This window comes from Pan paniscus, chromosome X (genome assembly GCF_029289425.2).
Source record: "Pan paniscus chromosome X, NHGRI_mPanPan1-v2.0_pri, whole genome shotgun sequence".
NCBI lineage: Eukaryota > Metazoa > Chordata > Mammalia > Primates > Hominidae > Pan > Pan paniscus.
The window spans coordinates 51,750,404-51,774,543 of NC_073272.2; the positions used below are offsets into that span (position 1 = coordinate 51,750,404).

The following is a 24,140-nucleotide window of genomic DNA, read 5'->3' on the forward strand; positions in this document are numbered from 1 at the left end:
TATTGCTGTTTCCATGGACTTTTCAGAGGTTAGAGTGCAAGGTAACCTCCAAGCATTGAATATGTGATCAATAATAGCTCCTTTATAAGCTTTAGAAGCTTTAGCTAAAGTGGATGACATTTATTAATGCAGCATTTTAAGGAACCTTAGAGACACCTAAAGACCATATTCAATGCAGAATCTGTTGCTGAAGGAGAAGATTTTTCCATAATCATCTGACGCTTTTAGCTGTCTTTGCAGTGGAAAGAGGAGGATAACCTTGTCGAAAACCAGGGGAGGAAGCTCCTTGTCTCACTCTCTTGGACAGTGTTTGCAAATGTCAGTATATATCAGAATGTCTTGAGGAGCTTGTTTGCAAATTTGGGTTCTTGGGAACTATGCAACCCTATGTGGTTCAGTGGCTCTGGCGTGGGGGCCCAAGAATGCATTTATAACCAGCATCTCAAGTGACTCTGATGCCAGGGGCACACAGACCTCCTTTTGAGGAATTCTGCTTGAGTGGAAATATTCAGTACTCAAGTGACTATGGATGAGGCAGTATAGGAGCCCAAGACAAGCTTTCCCCCTTACCCGATCTCTTGTCAGCATCTGGGCAGCGTTCTTGTATCTAATTTTGATAAGGCCTGGTCTCTGAATCCAGGCCTCCCCATCCACCTGCACTGGGATACCTTCTTCACCATCAATGGTTATCATCACCTCATGGCACTGCCAGAGAAAATGAGGAAGAATGGGAGAGAAAAATGGGGCAACTGCTGTAACTCTATCTGATAATCTCATAGTTATGGCCTTGAATGTGTATCTGAAGCAGGACTGGAAAGGATGTGAATCAGATCATCCCAGGAAGAAATGCCTGTTTCCTATGGGCTTTTTGCTCCATTGGCTTCTGCCACCTCTGCCTCCAACCTCAGTCAGCACTTTACTGCCCACCAGATAACCTGCTCACTCCACCCTGGCATTCTTCTACCCAGTTAATTCCTGGGACTATCCCACATCCTGGGTAGCAGTCAAAAACCTCAGCCCCTTCCCAGTGCCCACCCAGCCCCTGCCTACCTGGGCAATGCGATGATGATGCAGGTTGATGATACGGGACATTGCCATCTGCACAGAACCAAAGATTGCCACCACCTCCAGTTTCCCATCATCGATTGCAGGAGCCTCATATTCCTGAGGAGGAAGAACTGTGTCACATCTCCCACCCTTGAGAAATCACACCCTGTCTATAACAAGAAGGCATGTTTAAAGGCTCCTGGTGAGAATTTTTCTAGCTCATGAAGAGTGGAAACACTTCATTATTAAAAGGGAAAAAGATGAGGTCAGGAAGCCAATCTGGGAAAAGGGTACTGAACTCTTAGCCAGTTCCCTCCTTTTCCAATCCAGCATCATAAATACCTGAGGCCAGTCTTATTGGCCTTATGACCTTCTTGGGTAAACTCAGAGTAAAGGGGTCATGGTCAGCATCCCAGGAGATTTTACTGACAGAATTCCTTGGAGAAAAGAGCATGGCCTTGGCCGGGCGCAGTGGCTCACACCTGTAATCCCAGCACTTTGGGAGGCCAAGGCGGGTGGATCACCTGAGGCCAAAAGTTCAAGGTCAACAAGCCTGGTCAACACGGCGAAACCCTGTCTCTACTAAAAATACAAAAATTAGCCGGGCATGGTGGCTGGCGCCTGTAATCCCAGCTACTCAGGAGGCTGAGGCAGGAGAATCACTTGAACCTGGGAGGCGGAGGTTGCAGTGAGCTGAGATCTTGCCACTCCAGCCTGGATGACAGAGCGAGACTCCGTTTCAAAAAAAAAAAAAAAAAAAGCATGATTTAGATAGCCTTTAAAGGATCTGTCAGACCCGAGGAATGGAAAATCCAAAGCCCAGGCAACACCTAAGAGTTGACCTTATCCTGAGGTCTTTGGTTGAATTTTCTGCTTTCGGATGGTAATTGCCTGAAAAACTGATCATACAGCTGCTGCTAATAAAGGTTCTCGGCCCACCTCCTCTTCTCCCATTGTCTATTTTTCACTTCAGTTAGCACAATGCTTCCTTCAGAGAGACCTTAGTGGGATCATGCCTTTCTTCCTCCCCATTCCTTGTTCCATACTAACCGTGGTTGCTGTGTTGCTTCCCCAGAAGTTGATACCTCCAGCATAGCTGGTAATGTTGAGCACTACAATGCCTTGCAGGTTTGGCAAGGAGATGGTTTCTCCATCACACTGAAAGAAAAGAGTAGCTCTCATTAGCTGGATCTTTAGATAGCAACATGAAGGAACATTTACAGAGATGGGGAAAGGGCTCTGTCTTCTCTTCCATTACATGGAAATCTATCTTCATGCCTTCCTCCCATGAGCTGTGAGGATCACAGAGTTAAAGCTCAGGAAGAATCAGCATGTAGGGTATTCCCAAGGCCATGAGATTTCCTTTCTCCATACCCAGGAAAGACTACCCGCTTTTCCACTAACCTCCAAATGCACTCGTTCTTCCAGTTTCCTGTAAGAGCGCTGCAAAAGTTCTTTGGTTCCCAGAAGGCCATACCACATCTTGTTCTTAAGGCGGCTACTACAGGGAGGTAAGCATTAAGAAAGCAGAGGTGAATGATATATAGATAAATGGTGGAGAAAGACAGGAAGGAAAACCATCTTATTTCTCAAATGCCTTCTTACAGAGAGGAGTCATGCTAAATGGCAACTGGACAGCGGTTAATGTAACTGATATCCAATGCAAACACTTGAAGAAATGGGTTCCTGGGCCCCTTTGAAGCCTCAGTATCCTATCAATAAATAAATTTTCCATTTCTGCTTGCTACCAATATTGGTCCAGACTTGGAAGAAACAGGCTATATTCAGACATCAATGCTCATAAAAAGCTATGAGCATAGCTGGCTGGTACACACCAGCTACCCTAGTTGTGCTACTCCAGGAGATTTCAGCTGCTTGGAATCAATTTCATTTGAAACACGTGACTCTTAGAGTGCAATTTTTTTTGAAGCAGCAACTTTTCTGGCAAAGTGAAGTACTTTTCCAAACACCAGATCCATATACTAAATGCTTAATTCAATGCCATGGAACAGATCTAAGCTTGTAGGGAGATTTTAGAGGAGGAGCCAGTGGAGAAAAATCGGAGACAGGAAAGGATATCAGGTGACTTGAGGTGGAGGTGGGGAGGACAGCGTCTTGTTGACTGTGGAATCTCTGATAGAAATAGGTGGGGCACTGACGATCACTAGAAAGGCTGGATATAGTTTACTTGGAGCTTGTAAAGTAGAGCCACAGAAATGAGCCATCATCACATGGAATGAGTTTTGAAATGTCAGAAGGCCAGCACAAAATTATTGAGACACTGTTTAAACCATTCATTCTCTGGGCACTTTGGTGTTCTCATCTACAAAAATAGGAGTTTAGGTATATGAAAATGTACAATACCTAGAACAAACCAATTCTGAAAAAAAGAATCAAGTGGGGGACTTTCATCTCCCAATTTCAAAAACTACTGTAAAGCTATAGTTATCAAGATAGTGTGGTACTTGCATAGGATAGACACATAAATAAATAGAACAGAAGTGAGAGTCCAGAAATAAACCCTTGCATTTGTGGTCAATTGATTTTTGACAAAGGTGCCAACACGATTCACTGGGGAAAGGATAGCTGTTTTGAAAAATGGCTCTAGATCCGGGCGCGGTGGCTCATGCCTATAATCCTATCGCTTTGGGAAGCTGAGGCGGGCGGATTGCCTGACCTCAGGAATTCGAGACCAGCCTGGGCAAAATGGTGAAACTCCGTCTCTACTAAATTACAAAAAATTAGTCAGGCATGGTATCATGCACCTGTAGTCCCAGCTACTTGGGAGGCTGAGGCAGGAGAATTACTTGAACCCAGGAGGCAGAGGTTGCAGTGAGCCGAGATCATGCCACTGCACTCCAGCCTAGGCGACAGAACAAGACTCCGTCTCCAAAAAAATAAAAAAAATAAACAAATAAATAAATAAAAATGGTGGTGAGATAATTAGATATCCACAGGCAAAAAGATAAACTTAGACTCTTACCTTAGACCCTCACACTATACGTAAAAATTAACTCAAAGTAGATCATACACTTAAATGTATTAATAAGAGCTAAAACAATACAAACTTTAGAAGAAAACTTAGGAGCAAATTTTTAAGATCTCAGATTAGGCAAAGATTTCTTACAGATGGCACCAAAAGCATGGTCCATAAAGAAAAAAACTGATCAATTGGACCGCCTTAGAATTCAATACTTTTGTACTTCAAAGATACCACTAAGAAAATGAAAAGACCAGCAAGAGACTGGGAGAAAATATTTGCAAATCACATATCTGACAAAGTTCCTGTTTCTCAGCCCAGGCCTGCTTTGAGAAAGAGGTTCTAGTGGTGGTGGCAAGGGTGGGGTGTTGTGGGGTGGGGTGTCACACTTTTTACTTATAGCTTCAATGTACCACAAGAACTCTGAGACTGACTTAGGCCTTGTCTGAAGTATGAAAGTGCGAGAAGGTGCCATGCAGGCCAACACTGGATAGGGTAAAATTAACGGGTTCAGGGGAACCAGGTTAGGAACACCAAAAACAAACAGAGGCATGTTTGATACTTTGCAACTTTGTCAAGTGAAAACAGATCTGAAGCCACTACTGAAACCTGGTTAAACTTTCACAGACAGAACAAAGGTGGGCGATTTGCTAAATTGAGTCAACATAATCTGTTGTCAGTAACAGTAACACAGGTAGCTGTGTTTACACAGAAATCCACAGGTCTGGATTTGAAGGCAGCTCAAGTTTAGGATGCCAGTGCAGTCATCCAAAATTTGGCGCACACTGTCCCGCTACACTAGTCTTGGGGCCAATGCATTTTACTTCCAGCGGGTCCCTTTCTTTCTGTTGCTTGTCTGAGAGGTAGAGAATGTAGGAATACGTATGTGTATTGTGATAGTGTGTTTGCATGTAGGGAAGGGAGTTTCTTTTCCTTACTTGTATTGCCCTGGGTGTTCATCTCTTCTGGTGTTGAAGTCCAGGGAAATTTTAGCATCCAGTCCAATTCCGAAGTAGTTGTTCATGACACATTTTTCTTTGAAGCGTCTGAAATTATTCAAAGAAGAGGACAGACATTGGTGCAGGAAAGAAGTGCCGCTATCATTGGGCATGAAGATGAATCTGCATGATGGAAAACCAGTGAGGGAAGGCCCCCTCCACACTGGGCACTAACTATAACATTTTTGAGAGGCACATGTAGATATCCTTTTGTGTGAACAACTAGCTTATTAGCTGTAAGAGGGAGTGCCTCGCCAGTTGGGAAGCTTCAGTGGGATTGGAACTCATAATAAAGAAGCAACATTGATTATTTTAGTCATCTTTGGAGGCCTTATATATGAGTGGCCCATATTTTCTTCATATGTAGTATTAAGGGAAATACTGTTTACTCCTATAAAGAACTTTTGAATATCCTAGACACAAACGTGCCATGACAGTTAAGTCTGCACAACTGCTCTCAGTGATGTCCGACATCAAAGGGGAAAGTGACCACACATTTGGAAGGAAAGACTGATAAAAGAGGGTAGATATGTACATAACAAAAAAGCCAAATTATTTGTCAAGTCTCCTGTGTCCATCTAGGGTGTCAGCATCAAAACCAGTGGTGTGCCATAGCCAGTTGGCACCAGCTCATGTAAACTGATTATGCATATCTCTTTCCAACTCCAGATTCAATGGCATTATATCACTAACTTAAATAGGCCATGGTGGAAGGGTTTACACCATAAATGAATCAGGGCTTTCTCCCCCAAGAGAGGAGGTTGTTAAACACTTTGCCAGTGCACTATTGATCAAAATTCATTAGGTAGATCCATGAGAGCTCAGACATAAATTTGAGCCAATGGTGAAGTGTGGGGGCAAGAATGCGGGTTGGAGACAGGAATAAAAATTGTTTTCTTAAATAAATTATTTAAGAAAACATAAATAATTTCTAGCTGTGTCCTTTTGAGAAATTAAATGGATACAGTTTAGCTGTTTAATCTTAGATTACTTTTTTATTCATTACCATACTGACCCTACATCTCTCACATGAGATTTGCCTCCCTCAACCACAGTACAGGGATTGGAGTTTCTCTAACTAATGTCCAAACTGATCTTCTTAATGGAACTCAGAATGAGTGAGTGTGGCAGAACTTGGCTGCTGCCGATATTCTAAAGAGGGAGAACTGTTGAGACAGATGTCCTTAGATTTGCTGCCTAGTCCCCTAGTGACCATTTAGTTTTTAGTATCTTCAACCATTTACTGTTAAGGGCAACAGTGAAAAAAAGCAAGTCCTCTGTAATAACAACAACTAACATTTATTAATTATTTATAATAATAACAATAATAACTGCAAATGCATATAACACTTAATTATGGGTGCCAAGCACTACTCAGTGCAAGTACTTTTCATATATAAATGTAATAAATACAGCAAACCCATGATGCAAGTTCTACAATGGTCTTCATTTTACATATGAGAAAACTGAGGCTCACATTGGTTTAGTCACTTGCGTAGGTGACACAGCTAGTAAGTAAGAGAAAGGATTTGACTATGGATATCCTAAGATTGTGCTCTTAACAAGAGAAAGAAAGAAGCCATTAAAAGGTGATAGAGTTAAATACTTACATAGATTCAGGTGTAAAATGTAAGTGATCCAAGTTAAGGTTGTCTAGGTCCTCACTTTTGAGAGAAGATATAGAAGACAAAGTGCCACGACAAGAACCTAGACACAAAAGACATCACTTGGGTGACGGATACAAACAAAAAAGCCCTTTCCCCTCACTTGTATTTCGCCCTATTTTCTCCGTGGAGGCAGGGTCAAGCTCAATGACTTTCTCCTAGATAATATTAAGGGTTCTAATTCCAAAGAGGGATCCTCTTGGATGGATAGGGACTTCCACTGAGAGAAGAATAAAGCTGGGCTGCTTGCTTGCTGGCAGTGAAAACAACTTCAAATCTTGTATTTCATCAGGCCAGCCTCTTCAGTGTTCCTAATGGGGTCATTACTCTGGACATTGGCATGGGATCTTATAGTGTGAGTTTCTGGGAAAGACGGAGGGGTATCTACTGCAGGATTATGGCTAAAAGAGGATGCATAAAAAATACATATTTATTCTTTGGGAGCTAAACAACAGTGACGAAGGCTAGAATAAGGGAAGAAGACAGAAAGATCCTTACGGCGTCGTGGGCTTGTCTGGTTAATATCTTCTGGGTCATCTTCCAGGAAGAAAGTTGAACTAAAGTTCTTAACAGATATTGTCTGTCTGCTTTCCTCATCCAGAGCTATAGAGAAAAGTGGGAGGAAGGAAAGCAAAAAAGAAAGGAGGAAGGGAGGGAGGAAGAAAGGAGGGAGGGAGGATGGAAGGAAGGAAAGATTAATTACACTTATTGAACATTTATCAAGCATCTATTTTGTTTAGTTAATGGGTAGATGATGGAGACTCCCATTCGACCATCACGTCTCCTCCATGATACTGTTTGTAGTCTCAGCTTGCTTACAGTGTTGCTGTTTTTGCATATTCATGCCTGAGCTTTCTTTGTTTTACTGGTTACTCTTTTTTCTCTCACCCAGTACATGTGGTTGTGAGTAGAAGCTTGTGGCTGTGGATTGGGGTATCAGCATGGGAAACTCTCTGCTCTTCTACCTCCATTCTATTAGTTCATTTACTTATGTGGCTTTTGTCTATAATTGAGCCTCTAGGACTGTGCCACTCTTTCACTCTAATGTCTCACTCCACACCTGGAACGTTTGGGAAGTCTCTTTCCTTTCACCAGCCAAATGTTGTATAGCTGAGATGCCCAGTCTCAGCCTGTGTCAAAGCTCATAGGTTCAATCTCTACCCCTACCAGGGAGGTATTTTCCTATCTCATAGCCACAAGCTACACCTCTAAATCTAACATATGTGTTGATGGAGCAGACTGAGGGTTGGTTGTGACAGTTATGGCTACATCCATTTAATCTGATCCACACTGTTTGGAAACTAATTATAGAAATAGAGGCAAATTGATTGTTTAATCCTTCCACTGTGCAGAAGGGAGATTTTCTTTCTTTCTAGGAAACTTGGCTGAGGTTGTACGTGAAGGTACCAAGGCAGGGCAAGGCACCATGGCTAAAAGTCAAGGGCCAGCCAAAGGGACTTCCTTGCTGCATGGGACTTCTGCTCAGTTCCAATAGTTCAGTTAGAATACACTCAGTCTTATACCACCTTCTGATCTGTTTCTCAAAGTATTGTGGGAAAGAAGTGGTCAGCAAAACATTCAATGAAGAAACTGAGGGAGTTGAAGAGTTTTCATTCTGAGTTGGGAAGTTTGCAGACTGTCGTGAGTTCTGAGCAATGGTAATTAATGCTAGAACTGTCAGGACCACTCTCAGGGCCCTTGTGCCTGATTAATCCTGTGCAACACATGCAGAGTTGAACACCATTTTCTTTCTAAAATAGTCATAGGCTCAGTGGTTGGAAAGAAACAGGAGAAGGAGGAAAAAAGTCTTATGGCTGGTGGTGGAAGCTGATAGAGCTTTGAACCAGGTCACTTAGCATCTATTAATATAATTGTATAGGATGAGTGTTGGTTTCCAAAAATGAGTAGCAGGAGTTGACTGTCTGGGAGGTAGGAGGAGCCAAAGGGGCAGCTTAGCAGGACTGAGGCTTTTCAAATCAGTAGTCTGAATACTGACTTTGTATGCAATATGAATGCAGAATCTAGACTTTTTGTAGTAGAGTCAGTCAGAGAGCAAACCCGGAGTCAGTGAGGCCAGTAAACCATCCTCTGGAACTTTTTCTTTCCCCTACCTCAGTCACTACAACCCTGGCCACCTTACCTTGTTCAACTTGGAATATGATGAGTTTCAAGGATTTCTGGAGACTCTGGGCCTTTGTAGCCAGCTCCAACTTGCACTTGGCTATGTGGTCTATTTGAGGAACGAAGGGCTTCCTATCTGCCTTGCTGCTGTCTGCATATTCTGTAGCACTTTTTTCAGCAGAAGTAGCTGCTGCCTCCTCAGCCAGGACATCGATCAGGACACTGAGCCTATCATACATTAAGTCACTCTATATAGAAAGGAAGGAGACAGGGCATTGTTATGAGGGACCCATGCTTGAGAGGACAGAATGAGGAGTGGTGGTGATATGGGGAAGGGTAGGGAGGGGTAAGAGTTGTCCATAAATGCTGAGCATAGAAAACCACATGTGAGAAGATGAAGTACTTAGCAAAAGAAGTAGGTGGGTAGATGTAATGAGATAACCAAAGGGTGTTAGGAGATCAAACACATATCATTTGTTTCTGAGTGGCCCCATGCATCAGTGTATATAGCTGAGTCTTTCTTGTGTCAAACGGGCCTATAAAACAATGTATAACATGCAAACTTGAGGAAAGACAAATATTTCTGGATTTTCATGGGCACGCTCCTCTGGATATGAACGTGTCCCTGCTTGGGTGCTTGGTGTGTGTCTTTGTATGTGTACAGGCTTGGGGACCTACATCTGCTGCATGATTTAAGGCCTTGATTCTTAGCTCCATCACTTAATAGTTTGCGATCTGAGGCAAGTTTCTTAACCGCTTTGTGCCTCCATATTCTAGGGTAGTTGTGAGGAATAAATACATTAATACATTAAAAACAGAACAGTCCTTGACACAGAGTAAGTGCTATATAAATGTTGGCTATTGTTGTTAGAGAGGTAAATGTGAATGTATTTGTGGTGTGTATTCGTATGTACATACTTGCAAGCATGTTCTGGTGTACAACCATGCACATACCTGCTTGATGTACACTTGTGTCTAGTTGTGGGCAGATGCTTGGCATGTACATGGTATGTGTGTATGCATGTAGAGTGCCATCCTTCATTTAGCAAAAGATGGAAGTTCAATGAGGTTAGACCTTCCTCATCAGGGAGGCTTAACAGCTGCCCCTCCTTTCCTTTCTTTTACCATTCCCAGTGAGAGGCATGTTTGCTTTTTATTAAAAAGAGGCCCCTGGCTGCTCCACAAAGAGTATAAGACAAAAGGAATGGAAACTTACTTTCAAAATCACAGACACTATTGCAGTGTTGTTCTGTTTTATCTGACCCCAGGCCTTTACAATATCAACCACAAAATCTTCCACAGCTGAACACAAGAATCTGGAAAGATAAAATAGATGGCACAATGTTACATGAACCATGAGGCCCAGAGCCCTTCTCTCTTACGTCATCAGTCCCCATCCTCCTCCTCTCTCTCTTTCCTGATCTGTCCTCTCTCTCTCACCCTCTGCTCCCAGCCTTTTTCTCTCTGCTTTTTTTTTCCTGTGCATATGGTGAAATATGTTCCATCCCCACTTTAGTTCAGTTTCACACCACTTCCCAAGTCAAGAACCTAATAGATCTTGACCAGCATTTCTTAGTACTAATTCTGAATTTCCAGAAAAGAGAATTCACTTGGTCCAACTTGGGTCAGGTTTTCACCTAGGTTCAATCAGCTATGTTTCAAGGGCCCAGCTAATTTAGTACAAACAATTATACTGGGAGGACTCTCCCTGTGGGAAGTTTTTCTCAAAGGAGTGTGGGCAGGAGCCCCCTAAGAAGTCCCAGAAGAAACAAATGACCCACATATTTAGAAGGGGGAATGTGTTCCTCAGGTTATGAGAAAGCAGCTATAGGCAGATATTGCAGAGACCTTTCTTAATGTCAAAGACGGAAAGCAAGGTGTCTATACTATAGGGAGCTATGCTATGCTCCTAAATGGTCTATAATGTTGTTTCCCTACTATAATTCTCTTCCCAAATCTCTGGCTTGCAATTTTGACTTTTTGGAGCAGCAGACGACTTCACCTCAATGTCATCTTTCTTTCCTAAACTTTCCGTTCAGGGGGTTTGAGTTGGGAGAAATCTGATTTGGGAACATAAACATATATTTTCCTTGGCCTCAACACCCTCAGCTATCAAAATGAGCCCCATGTCTGACCTGGGAACAGCCCCAAAGGATGAGAGCCAAAGGAAGACTGACCTGGTTGCGATGATCATCTCTGTGGGGTACTTGGCCTTCAGGATTTTGTTCAACTCGGTGGCTGCAGATTCTAAGTGTTGGATGGCAGCAGCCTAGGGGCAAAAGGAGTTCTTAGCCCTGGAATCTTAGTACAATAACACAGTGTGCTGCCCATCCTCATCCCCTGCAGCCTCATTGTTTCTTACTGACTCTACCCGCAACTCAACTGCCTCTCTGGAAATGATAATGATCAAAGAATTCTTGTTGAAGGTCAACAGAGATGATCTTAGATCTATGCGTATTCTAAAAATTTAGATGTATTTCATTTTCTCTTAATAATCAAAACCTCATATGAAGGAGGTACTATTTCTTTCATGTTTCAAATGAACAAACAATCTCATATTACATAGCTAGTAAGGAATAAAGCTGGATTCGAATCTACATCTTTCCAATTCCAGAATGTAACTTCTTTAATAATATTACTACCAATAATAACAGCACCCACTTATATAGTCCTGACTATGTGCCAGGCTCTGTTCTAAGCTACATGTATATTTTTTCATATAATCCTCATAACAACCCTATGAGATAAAGACTGTTATTATCTCCATTTCACAGAAGAGAAAGCTGAGCCCAGAGAAGGGAAAGATGATAAATTGTAGAGCCAGGATTCAATTCCAGGTAGTCTGGCTCTTGAGTCTGTGCTCTTAATTACAACCTCTACTCCTTCCTCTCTATCACCCTTGACATTCAAACATCTACCAAGACTTGATAATTCTATTTTTTGAGTATGTCTCAAATGTATCCACTGCTACTCATCCCTGCTACCACTTCACCAGTCCAAATCACCATCACCTCTTGCCTAGACAATTACAACATCTCCTAGCTTTTCTCTTTGCCTCTAGTCTTTTATTCCTTCAATTGTTTCTCCACATACCATGGCACTCCTCTACTTAAACCCCTTCTCTTAGATAGCAGACTGGATAGATGACTGGATATGTGATAAAGCACGCATAGGAAAATGTTAGTAGTAGAGCTACCATTTTAACTTTCATCAATGTAGAAATTTTCATAATAAGATAAGAAAAAATTCTTCTGTAATTCTTATTGCTCTTAGGATGAAATCCAAACTTCCTACTGTGGTTTATCAGGCCCTTTCCGGCCTGGCCCCTGATTACTTTTCTAGCCTCATCTTTAGTCACTCTCCCTGAATGCCCCCTTCCTGGCCCCTATGCCTCAGCCATTATGAATGTACTTCAGTTTCGTGAATATTCCATGCTCTCCCTTGCCTTTGGAACAATACACGCTGTTCCATCTGTGTGGAACAGCCCTCCCCTTTCTTATTCTCCTGGTTAATTCCCTCTGGATCTCAAGTATCTTGTGAAATGGCACTCCTTCTGAGCGGCTTTCCCTGATTTCCCCAGACTGAGATAGATCTTCCTGTTATGTGTTCCCAACCCCCTCTACTTCCTTATATACTAACACTCATACTACTTGATTAAAACAATTTATTTTTCCATCTATTCAAGTAGACTATGTCATTCTTCTTTACCCAGTAGCATATAAGAACATCTCCTAGAATAATATCTCACATAAAGTAGTTACTCCATAAATATTTTGAATGAATAAGTAAATGGGTGAATGAATTATATCCCCAGTGCTTAACATAGTTCTTGGTAAATAGCTGCTGACTGACATGTCACCAACTCTCAATGATCTCATCCTCATCCATGGACAATGCAAAAGCTTCTCTCTGGGTTTTGCGAATTATTTCACTGAGTAATAAAGATATTGGTCTGAATTACAGCTGAACAGTAGTTACCTCAAATCGTGGTACATCCATTTCAACCTGTCCTTTTAGCAGCGGGGTTTGTCTGGGAGTCTCACGAATCATCACACTCCATCTGAAATGAATTTCAAAGACGGATATTTAAGGGTCTGTTTCATGACTGGTAAAAATTAGTGCTTCAAAGGTGAAGACAGAAGTAAAAATGTTTATGTGGTGGGGGGAGGTGGGTTGTAGGGGGTGTCCAAGCAATCTCTGGTCACCTGATCTCAAGGTGACCATAAGAGGGACCTCTGTCTCATGACTTCTGTAGGCCAGTGTGATGGAAGGAATTGCCTTCCCTTTACAGGGTTCTCAGAGAGCAGTGCTTCTTAACCAGAGGTAACCATCAAGATCATCTGAGGTGCTTTTGTACAATACACATTCCAGGGCCCTGCCAAGACCTACTGAATCTTTGTGGTGGGGTTCAGGTTGATGTTTTTAAAAAGCTCCCCAGGAGATCCTTATGGGCAGCAATAAATCAAATGCTCCTATATACACCAGCATAGAAAGTCTTTTTTTCCTCAGGAGATAGGATGGTAGTACTTGCTCTTCTCTAGAGCAGTGACAATGTAAGCAAGTTATTTCTAAACTCTCCCTCCATCCCTTTTTTAGTTTCTTTGAAAATCTGATGAAATTATAGACTTTTCCCCAAGAGAGAATATGCTTAAACAGATCATTGGATCTGCAATTTGAAGAGGGTTCACTGAACCCTTGAACTTTATCCATGGGGCCCCTGCTCTAGAATCGTTTAGTTTTTTTGGTGTTTTTGTTGTTGTTGTTTTTGTTTTGTTTTGGTTTTTTTGAGACAGGGTCTCACTCTGTCGCCCAGACTGGAATGCATTGGCATGATCATGGCCCACTGCAGCCTTAACCTCCCAGTAGGATCCTTTAGTTTTGAAGAGGGGCTTCAATGTTTGAAGGATACATGGTAGACCCTGGCTTCCCAAGAGACAAGCCCCACCCAACCCACAAATGGCTCTGCACTGAAGCCAGAAAGGAAATGAGGCTCTATCAGAGAGGTTAAAGTATTCCTGATTGAGATGATGTAAGTGATGTGGGACAGGAAGAGGCACAAGGGCCTGGTCTTTCAGCCACTTACCTGTCTAGGATCCTCACACTAGCCTGCTCCACTCTGTTGAGGATGTCCAGAGGTGACTTGCTTTTGTTCCAGAATGCACCCCAGCCCAGAACACGAGCCAGATCATTGCCAGTTCCAAGTGGGATGACTGCCAACTGACACTGCAAGAACAAAAGGAGACACCCTTTTCAGACAGTCTTTCTACCAAGCTTCACCCATGAAGGAACCCAGAGGGTACTCTTTGGGAAGAATTATGGTCTTAAAAGCAGTGGATTTACGGGACTTCAGATTCTGGGGAAGGTAATGAGAGGATGTTTGCAATTGGGTGAAATTTTCCCTAAGGAGTTGGACACCAGTGTTAACAACACAGAACCTACTAAGTAAAGGGAAAAGTTGCCGGAATAGGACAATATTCATGGCCATGCTTAAAGAAGAGAAATATAGCTGTGAATTTCTATCTGGGCTGGGCCAAGGAGGTGAAGTACGTCAGGAGACAAAGCTACTGGAGTGAGAAGAGCAAGGCGGCTGCCTAGGGACAGCAAGGAGACATAGAGGAAACTTTCTGCCACTCTTGAGACTCAAGGAAGAAAATCAGTGGGTTCAGGAGGGGAAGGAAATTGGGGGTTGAGTGCTGTCTAAGACCACTTCTGTTTTGTTTGCTCTCCTCCCCTTCAATTCTTCACTTTGAAGCCTAGGGAACAGAGCACTGCTCGTTCTTTCTGTCGATGTCACACAGATAGACAACCAGAAAACAGTGTAGATGAGTAGGCTTAGATTGGGAATCTACCAGTCAGGCTGAATATGAAACCTGGGGGAAACATATTTTACAGACAGGGAGGGCGAAGACTTGGGACTTCTTGGGATGGGCAGCTGCACACCCCTACTCTTTCTAGCAATGGCTAAACTGAGTCATCCAGGGACTTACCTTTTCATGTAATCCAAAGGCATCAATCAGAGATAAGACCCAGCTCACGCTGCCATCTCCACCACAAACCAGAATGCGAAAGCGAGCAAAGTTCTTGAACATAGACAGCCTGGAAGGACAAAGAGGAAAGGGGGTCATTTCATGAACAGCTGGGTTTTGTAACTTTTCCTACAATGTGTCAGGACACAAGGATTGCTGCTTTGGCACTCTGCTAACAGACCACCTGCCTTCTTTCCCTTAACCCTTATCTGTCTGTGGGATCTAAGACCATAGACCATCCCAGAGATCAGGCTTTGCCTCAACTCATTTTCTTTCTGTGCCTCTGGAAAACACTAGTAACCTAAACAGACCCATTTGCTGAGGCCCAGGAAGATGCCTTGCATGGTGGCCAGTGGGCTCACAGGAACCAGGACTGAGCAGCCAGATGGTCCCAAAATAAAACAGGTCTGTAGAGGAGATATATCTATTTGGTCCCGGGAAAGAGAGTGGCAGGAAAAGTAGGCAGCAGTATCCATTTGTCTCTTTCTCTCAGGTTAGGAGGCATAGTTTTACGTTTTCCAACCAAAAAAGATAAAGCAAATCTGACAGGGGCTTGGACATGGGCTTGAAGGGATTTCTGGGAGAGGGCTAAGAGCCCTCCTACCAGCCAACCCAAAAGGCTCTGGAGTTATGTGCTTGTGTCCTGACTTGAGAAAATAGACCTTTCCTGCCCAAATACAAGAACTGATTCCAAGAAGCCTATTTTAGTTTAGAATGTATAGAAGGAAGACTCCCTCACATACCCAATCATATCCATGGGATACAGGCTTACCCTGCTTCAGGTCCACCCTTCAATAAGTCGAACACTTGAGATGGGTTAAGGTATTGCTTGAATTTTCGGAGGAAGACGATCCCCTGATGATCGCCACTTTTGGAGTTGATGAAGATGAGCAAGGGACATGAACAGGCTGATGACCAATCAAGATTCCAGAAGTCCGAAGATACTACTAATTGGCCTGACACAACGAAAAGAAAAAGAAGAAAAAAAAGAACGGACCCGTTGAGATGGAAACGAGACATGACTTAACATCACTTTTTGCAATAACTTTTTGAGTATGAGTCTCAGTCTTTTGAAAATGAGGAGCAGAGGAAAAGTCAAGATACCACCCAGAGGGGCTTAAAAGTATTTGTCGTATTTGTCTAGCTGTTGTCAGACAAATGACATTTGCTGAGCCACTACCACATGCCAAGCATCATGCCAGATACTGCTAGGGGTATAGTCCCTGCCTTCAAGCTCAGGAGAGAGACTCATACACAACAGTATGTTGGAACATAAGGAATAAAGAAATTGGTGCCACAACAAAGGATTAGTAAAACTGTGAGGAAACTGAGGAAGGAGAGGATTGAGAACCCAGGCGGAAGACCAGCACACAACTAGTCCTTTCTCTGCCCAGGATACCTCAGTTCTTATAGTGAGAAGATACCAGGTCAGGAGAGAGGGGGAAGGAAAGGCTGTCATTTAGCCAGGAGCTAATAACAGAACGTATCAATGTGGGGTGAAGCAAAGAGCTTTAATCACTTCTCTAAGGCTGTTGCAGAGCACTCTGTGTTATCTCACCAACTTCCCTGGGGAAACAAGACTATAGGAAAATTATCTGAACAAGGGAGAGGCTTTTAATAATCTCCAATATTGTAGTTACCCATAGAGAAGTAGGGTTATAGCAGTCTAAATAACCAAAGCCTGCCAGCTCGTGCTGAGTCTCAGAGCGTGTTGGCAGGGAGACAGGCAGTGTGCAATGGCCTCCTAAGAGATGCTAGACAAATAGTGAGCCCCCAGACCTCGGAGCTGTGGCTTGACAGGGATGCCTCTGCAAAAATAAATACACAGGGCAAAAAGCATGTGGCTCACTCCTCAGTGGGGGTGGGAGGAGGTGGGTTGAGAAGACCCATTTGTTTTAGCTTGGGTGAAAGGGAATCTGAAGGAAATCTACTTGAGCAGATTTCATAACTGGTTTGCCTGGAAAAATCAAAGGCAGGTTTCCCCTATGGGCCAATTCCCACTCACTGGCCAGTGGAGCTTGAAGGCATCCTAAGCCAGCTAGCCAGTCATGCACCAAATTTTTAGGACTTGCCAGGACTCACAGCTACAAGGGGAGTCTTGTAGAAGCTGGGTCCCCTCACTAGCATAGCTTGGAAGTAGTTACTTTCCCTGAATACATTATCCAAAAGTAGTACCCCTTCCAACATTTTTTTACTAAAGTAATATGTTGACACAGTGGTAGTTAAGACACATTAATCCCTTCATTCAATAAATATGTATGGAGGGCATTCTCTGCGCCTGCTTTATGTCCTGAGAATACAGTGGTGGACAAGATAGAAATAGTCTCTGCCCTTGTGGAACTTATATTTTAATGGAGGAGACAGACCATAACAAAGAATTATAAAAAAGAATTTGCCATGAAGAAAAATAAAGTAGGGAAAGGGGGTAGATATTGGAAGGGGTGTTATTTTAGACAGAGTGTCAGGGATGACTCCTTTCAGGAGGTGACATTTGAGATGAAACTTGAATGAATGCAGGAGTGAGCAATGCAGGGAAGAGTGTTTTGGGGGTAGGAAGAAGAATAAGTGCCAGGACCCTGAAAAGGGAGACTGTCTGGGCTGTCTGAGGACCAGTGAAGAGAATAGTATGGTTATTGTGGAGTGAGTGGGGGGGGGAGTGGCAGAAGATGAGGTCAGAGAGGTGACATGGGACAGATCCAATGGCAACAAGATGTTAGAGGAAGCAGTGCAAAAATAAGGGGAAGACTGTTCAGCATGGACTTGAGACGTCACGAGTCAGGTCTTAAGATATTTAAAGAAAGTAGTCAAAAGGTGTTAACTTTTTATGTGCTTGCTCCCCTACCAATGAACAATGCAGGCCCCAATTCATGGCCTAGCCCCAAGCTTACCTCTCCCTTGTTTTAGAACCTGTCTGTGCTCTGTGCTTCCCTTTCTCACTCTGCAACCCTCTGTCAACACCCTCTAAGTGAGCATATGACTTTGGGTATGCACCCTAATTAAAGGACTCATGGAAGCAACTTCTTGCCAACATCTAGTGGCTCTCTGAGGTGTGCTTGGAAGCAAGCACTTTCCCTGCCAGAGGTCCTGGAATAAACCTATCTATGCCCCCAAAGTTTTTGTTTTGTTTAGTGTCAAAGGCCCTTTGGGGGTAGTTCCTCTCTAAAGGTGAGACAGCAGTGGCAGTGAGACCAACCACTGTGTACTATTTGGGCCTCAGTTTCCTTATCTTCAAAATGAATCATTCAAAAATGTAAATTAGTTTCACAGTGTTTAGATGAAAATGGACCTTTAAAAGCCAATCATTATGCTCATAACTTGGCTCCTAAAGATGAGAAGATGGTCAAACTTACTCATAACAAGAAATATACAGATTAAAACTAGTCTATGTTACCATTTTTTTTTCTTGTCTAGAACATTGGCAAAAAAAAAAAAAAAATAGATAACACACTTGACTGGGGAGGCCATGGGGAAATAGGCACTCTCATACACCAAGAATGGAAGTGCTGAGTGACACAAGCCCTGTAGAGGTGAATTTGACAGTATCTATGAAAATTACAGAGGCATATGCATTTTGACCTAGTGATTCCATTTCTTGGAATTTTTCATATAGACGTGTATGTAAAAGGATATGCATGAGGCTGTTCACTGTGGCATTATCTGCAATAGCAAAAGACTGAAAACTACTAAATTATTCATCATAGTGGACTGGTTAAGTACGTTATGGTGTATCCATACAGCAGAATATCTTGTAACTGTAAAAAAGAGCGAGGAAGCAATTTGTTGATAAGGAAAAATCTCCAAAATATACTGTGAAGGAGAAAAAGAGCAAGGCGCAGAACAATGTGCATAGTATTAAAAGGGGTGGATAAGAATATCTATTTATATTTACTGGTATATACATGAAGAACTACTGGAAGGTATTTAAGAAACTAATGGCAGTATTGAACTGTGAGTGAGGATATGGGGGCTGTAGGAGATTGAGAAGATCAGAGAAAAGATAGCAGCAAGACTTTTCATTAAGTATTATGTGTATATATGTATTTCTTTTTTAAAAAACTGAACCATGTGAATATATTAACTAGACAAGAATTGAATTAAGAAATAGGAAAAAAGAATTATACTAATGCTGTCTATAAATTAAATAGCCATGAGGGTGTAAACTAGAGTGAGCATAGGAAGCTTAGGGAGAAAATTCTGTAATTAAGGCAACTTGAACTTTAGCATCAAACCTCATCTGTGGATGGGAAGACAGTGGGACATAGCCCCAGCAGGAAGGCAGTCCCAGGAGACTACAGGGGCAGCTCCATCTAGTATTTCCCCCTGAGGAAGAGAATATCTGAATTTCAGCAAGGCCAAGTTTGTCAAGAGAATCTTGTGAACCAGGTGACAAAGACGGGTGCCACTGAGGGCAGAAATATAATAATGTTAAGATTTATAACCAGGTAATCCTTTCCACAAGATTGCTTTTGAATAGACTGATGTTAATCATAAGGGAGTGCCCAGTATTATTCCACAATTTTAATTGACAATTCACATGGAAACATAGAAGTCTGGCTTGTGAACTCTGAAGTACTCAAAGCTGGAGGAAGAGATACTTAATGACAGAATCAAGATTGAAAAGTGACCTTGACAGGCTGACTGGTCAAAGTCCAGGGATGAAATGTAAAGGGAATAAATGTGAAGCTTGCCCTTTAGGCTCAAGGACATAAATTGTACCAGAACAGGACAATACGAACTTGACTTGGCAGCATCAAGTTTGAAAAGAGCTTAGGGGACTTAGTTGACTTTAAGCTCCTGATGAGTCAACAGCCTGAAAGAACCTTTCAAAAAAAGCTCATGTTTCTTTGAGCTGCATTAATATAACCACAGTGCCCTAAACAGGGAGCCAACAGTCCCACTCAAATTTATTCTGTTCACTCCACAGAAAGATGCGAAATTGGCATAGGTTGGCTTACCATTCTCTTCCCGTACTTTTAAAATCCTCCCTTACAAATGTCAACTCATTTAACCTTCATGACACACCTGAGTACAATTGTTATTCCTTATTGGCAGAAAACAAATGCCAGATTAACCACAGAGAGGTTAAGTAACTTGTCCAGGGGCATACAGTAAATGATAGAGTGTGTTTCTAGGACTAGTAGTATCAGCAACATCTGGGACTTGTTAGAGATGCAATTCCCTGGGCCCCACCCAGATCTACTGAATCAAATGCTCTGGGGGTAGTGCCCAGAAATCAGTGTTTTAACAAGCCTTTCAGATGCTTCTGATACAACAACTACTGCACTTCACTATTTTTTCTCCATATGAGCCAGTGATGCTATCTTAGTCGTTGCTCAGCATTGAGCCTTACATACAGGCAGTATTCAGTAAATGTATTAAGGAATTCATGTAACAAATCTTGACTGTGTGTATACCATATACCCAGGTCTGAGTCAAGTGCTAAGGATACAGAGAGCTCACAGTCTGTGGTAGAAGACGGACACCATTATAATGTCATGTGTTAGGTGCTTTGAGATATGTCTTCTTGGTTTATAGCCATAGAAGTAATTGATTTGTTTGGGAGAGTGGGAAGAGGCCATTACAGAAGCTGTCAAACAGAGAAGACAATGTTTAATTTTGAGCTGGACCCTAAAGGATAAGAGAAGGAATATACCAAGCAGACTGGATAGGAAAAAGGGATAATTGGAAGGAATTCTCAGAAATTAGAGTCTACTGACTGAATAAATATATACGTGAACAGATGGGTGTGACTCAACGCTAGCAAGGGCCTTCTCAGAAAGTCATGAGCTGGATGCCCTCATGACTTCAGCTGGGTGCTAAAGAAAGGATTCTCTAGCTCAGCCAGGGGGCATTGAACCAGACCATCTTTAAGGACCTCACATGGCTAAGATTCTATGACTGGAAGATGCAAAAGATTCCTCTGGGATGGGACCTTCCAGTAGGAAACTTACCCATTAAAGGGCATAAAGCCACAGCCAAGAAGCCAGGAAGACAGAGTCAAGAAGATAGGGAAGTTTGAAAGACATTTCTAAGAAATTCCAGGACAAGTAATGCATGATAGAAAGAAGGGCTGGCAGTGAGTGAGATTCAATTGGATCAAGATTGCAGATGACTAGGAGGAAAAGTTAAAAGCTAACTCATGGGATATTAAATAAGACACCAAACAAAAAGAATAGATTAGCCCAGGTGCTCCTAAGCAATAATATTATATCACTGGTGGAAAGAAGAAGAAAGTAACAATGCCATTATTTGACAAGCTATAACAAGCATAAGAAGTGATATAGGATAGGAAGAAATATATTTTAAAAACACCAACACAAGGACAGGAAGCACAGAACATGTTTGGCCCAGTTACAAAGGAGAGGCGGCAACCCTCTTAACACCTATTTGGGGTCATTTGTGGCATGCTGAGGTGGGCCATCTGCTTAAAGACATCTTTGTCAGGTCCCTGTGGGGGTGAGCAAAATGTCTCAGATTCAAAACTAGGTTGATTTCACTACCAGCCTGATTTTGCTCAGCTGACCAGTTTGCTACTTTTCTTCTTGTATCAACTGCATCTTCCCCTAGTCCCTCATTCTCCTAACTAGGCAAGTATCTCTTATTTACTAAGTCATCAATTTCATCACCTCTTTGGTCAACTACCTGGTGGGTGACTCCATATGGATAACTATTTGAGTAGATCTGAGAATAATATATGCATGTATACCTGAGTGAAATTCAGTTTTGTGTCTTTACATGTTATTATGGGGACATATGAGTATACTTGCCTGCAGAAACCTGTATGAATGGCTCATTCCATGTACTAAGGTCTAGCTATATCTGTGTTAGGGTTGGAAAAATAACTGGAAGGATCTAGAGTGGCTGTGTGTGTGTGTGTGTGCGCGCGTGCACATATATATGAGCACGCACATACACATGTGGTATGTCTAGTTCTAAAACTATGTTGTAATGGCTACAGGAATCTTTGCCCCCTTCTGTTCTCTAAGGAAACCATCTACTCTTCTTTCTTTTCCTTTCTTTGCTTCCAGCTAATGCTGGCTCTTCCCTGGCAGTGAAGTGAGCAACTAGCATCTATGTGGGGATAATTTTTAAGTCAGTGAAACGAGGGTTCAGTAATCACTCTTGGGCCAGTGGATATCCCACACGTCAGAGATGGACAAATTAGCAAATTAGAGAAATATAGATTAAAACATTCCAGGAAGAATTTGAACTTTCCTCCAGTAAGTGAAATTGACCATATATAGAGTGAAACTAATCATACACAAACTGAAATTTATGAGCAGTGTATCTCTTCCCTGGCTTAGTGAAATAGTAGTATGTCAGTGGTAAGTATATTAGATTTCTAAATTTCTTAGTATTAGTAAAATAGGTTAGGTCTTTTAAGCTGTGATATGTGATTTTGATCTTGACAGTTCCCACTCTTTAATAATGAGTAATGGGAGAAGTAAATGAACAAGTCAATGGCAAAAAGGAGAGTCTCTCAGAAAAAACAAAGAAAAAGTAGGGAAGGAGAGGTGAATTCAAAAGGCAAGTGCCAAAGAGTGAATCATCCCTGTGGGGTCTGCACTTTTTATTAGGCTAGGAGACTAGATATTTAGTTGCCCAAGAAGTTGAGGGATTTAATTTTATGGTCCTTTGAGGTTATGTTTTTAGATACTTAGGCCCTTCACATATTATCATCTATCTTCACGATAGATAGCTTCATTCCCGTTTACAGATGGGGAAAGCAAAGCTCAGAGAATGTAAGTGACTAACCCAACATCACATATCTAGTAAGTAACTAAAGCTCATAATTGCCTAGCTCTTGTTTTTTTTCCTTATGTCATGATACCTCCATGTCTTACTTATTCTTAAACAAACACAAAAACTATACAAAATACCCTTCTTCTTGGCTTCTGCTTTTTTTGTTCTAACATTGCTAGACCTCTTGATAGAAGACTCTATACAAAGTTTATTCTTGCTGCATTGATTTCATTACTACCTCCTTTCCGCTCAACCTCCTATAAATGGTTCATATTTCTAAGGTTTTCTCATTTCCAAATGTCTCTACCATTCCCTTGGCACTTAGCATATGACACATCAAATTGTTAATTGTTGTATTATATCAGTAGCCTGAATCCACAATAATCAATAGCTCTGGCAATGCCCATGTCTTAGATCTTTCTGTAGCCTTCAGACACCTTGAGAACAGAGTTCTTAATAAATCACTAGTGTCCAGGAATTGACAAAGCATCAGTGAAGTTGGGGTAATGATCATGTTAGTTTCATATTTAGGAACAACATTGGTGTGTGTTTCCATTTTAAAAGTAAGATAACCTGGCCTTCATGAAGTTCTTCCTTGACCACCTGGACACAAACTGATTTCATGACTTATCCAGTGTTTGGAAATCATGAAAAAGCTGAAATCAATTCTGATCAGAAACAATTGTGACCGAGCTACAGAGAACATGCCCACATACATATACACCAGAAAGAACAACATTCACAATCCCAAAGGTAAGAGAACCAGGAGCTATCTATATACACATGCACAGTCCTACTTCCCCAAAATGTTTGACTGGTTGAGGAGAATAATTTAATTGCAGTCCTTCTTCCCAGCCTTTGCACCTTCCCTACATCCCCAATGTGTTTCTGAGGTTAAGATTTAACTACTCACCATCGCCTTTGGGGTCGCTTAGAGCAGTGGGAGGAATGACTGATGAGCGATGGCTTCCGAAGCAACATTCCTTGGAAAACCGTCTCCTACAGTCATCATGCACCTGAAACGACAAGAGAAGAGCAGAGAAAAAAAAGGAGGGGGAGAGAAAAGGATATCATTGATCAGTCTTGAGTTCCAATACCAAGATTTAGATTCTTAGTATTTAATCTCCCTTTCTGAGATTTGGTGCCATACATATATCCCTAACTCACCTGAACACCCCCATTCTACTCTGAGCCTACACTGTCTCTCAGTGTGGCCTCAGAACTCTGGTCCTTTCAAAGGTAGCTTTCAGAAGATACCCACCTACAGGCACTGAGAAATCACCAGTTCTAAGGCACAACCTTAGTGGCCTGCAGAATGGGGAACTTACATGCAGTATAAAAGAGTTAATAATAATAATCTAATATTACACTTCAATCCTTATAACAACAGGTGTGTGAGGTAGAAAAAACACTATTGAATTCATTTTAAAAATGAAGATACCAAAGCTCAGAGAGGTAAAGGGTTTTGCCCAAGGTCAAACAGCTGGGAAGTGACAGCTGAGACTCTGCTGCCTTTCCCACAAGCGGCCATTCTTTCCAGATTTCTGACATCTTCAAGTGC

At 42.0% G+C, this 24,140-nt stretch overlaps 1 protein-coding gene across 2 annotated transcripts in view; it reads right to left on the reverse strand.

The window, feature by feature from the left end:
* DGKK (diacylglycerol kinase kappa) overlaps positions 1–24,140 on the reverse strand; it is a 105,257-nt gene that overhangs the window by 12,133 nt on the left and 68,984 nt on the right. For both annotated transcript variants that reach the window (XM_034949945.3, XM_003805952.5), the window contains exons 8-22: positions 23,493–23,595; positions 15,609–15,792; positions 14,798–14,906; positions 13,894–14,033; positions 12,789–12,870; positions 10,988–11,079; positions 10,027–10,126; positions 8,830–9,058; positions 7,188–7,292; positions 6,636–6,732; positions 4,966–5,073; positions 2,452–2,548; positions 2,098–2,205; positions 1,051–1,164; positions 571–705 (exon numbers count right to left, since the gene is read on the reverse strand). In XM_034949945.3, coding sequence (XP_034805836.1) covers positions 571–705; positions 1,051–1,164; positions 2,098–2,205; positions 2,452–2,548; positions 4,966–5,073; positions 6,636–6,732; positions 7,188–7,292; positions 8,830–9,058; positions 10,027–10,126; positions 10,988–11,079; positions 12,789–12,870; positions 13,894–14,033; positions 14,798–14,906; positions 15,609–15,792; positions 23,493–23,595 — 1,803 coding nt within the window. The remainder of the gene's footprint in view (positions 1–570; positions 706–1,050; positions 1,165–2,097; positions 2,206–2,451; positions 2,549–4,965; positions 5,074–6,635; positions 6,733–7,187; positions 7,293–8,829; positions 9,059–10,026; positions 10,127–10,987; positions 11,080–12,788; positions 12,871–13,893; positions 14,034–14,797; positions 14,907–15,608; positions 15,793–23,492; positions 23,596–24,140) is intronic.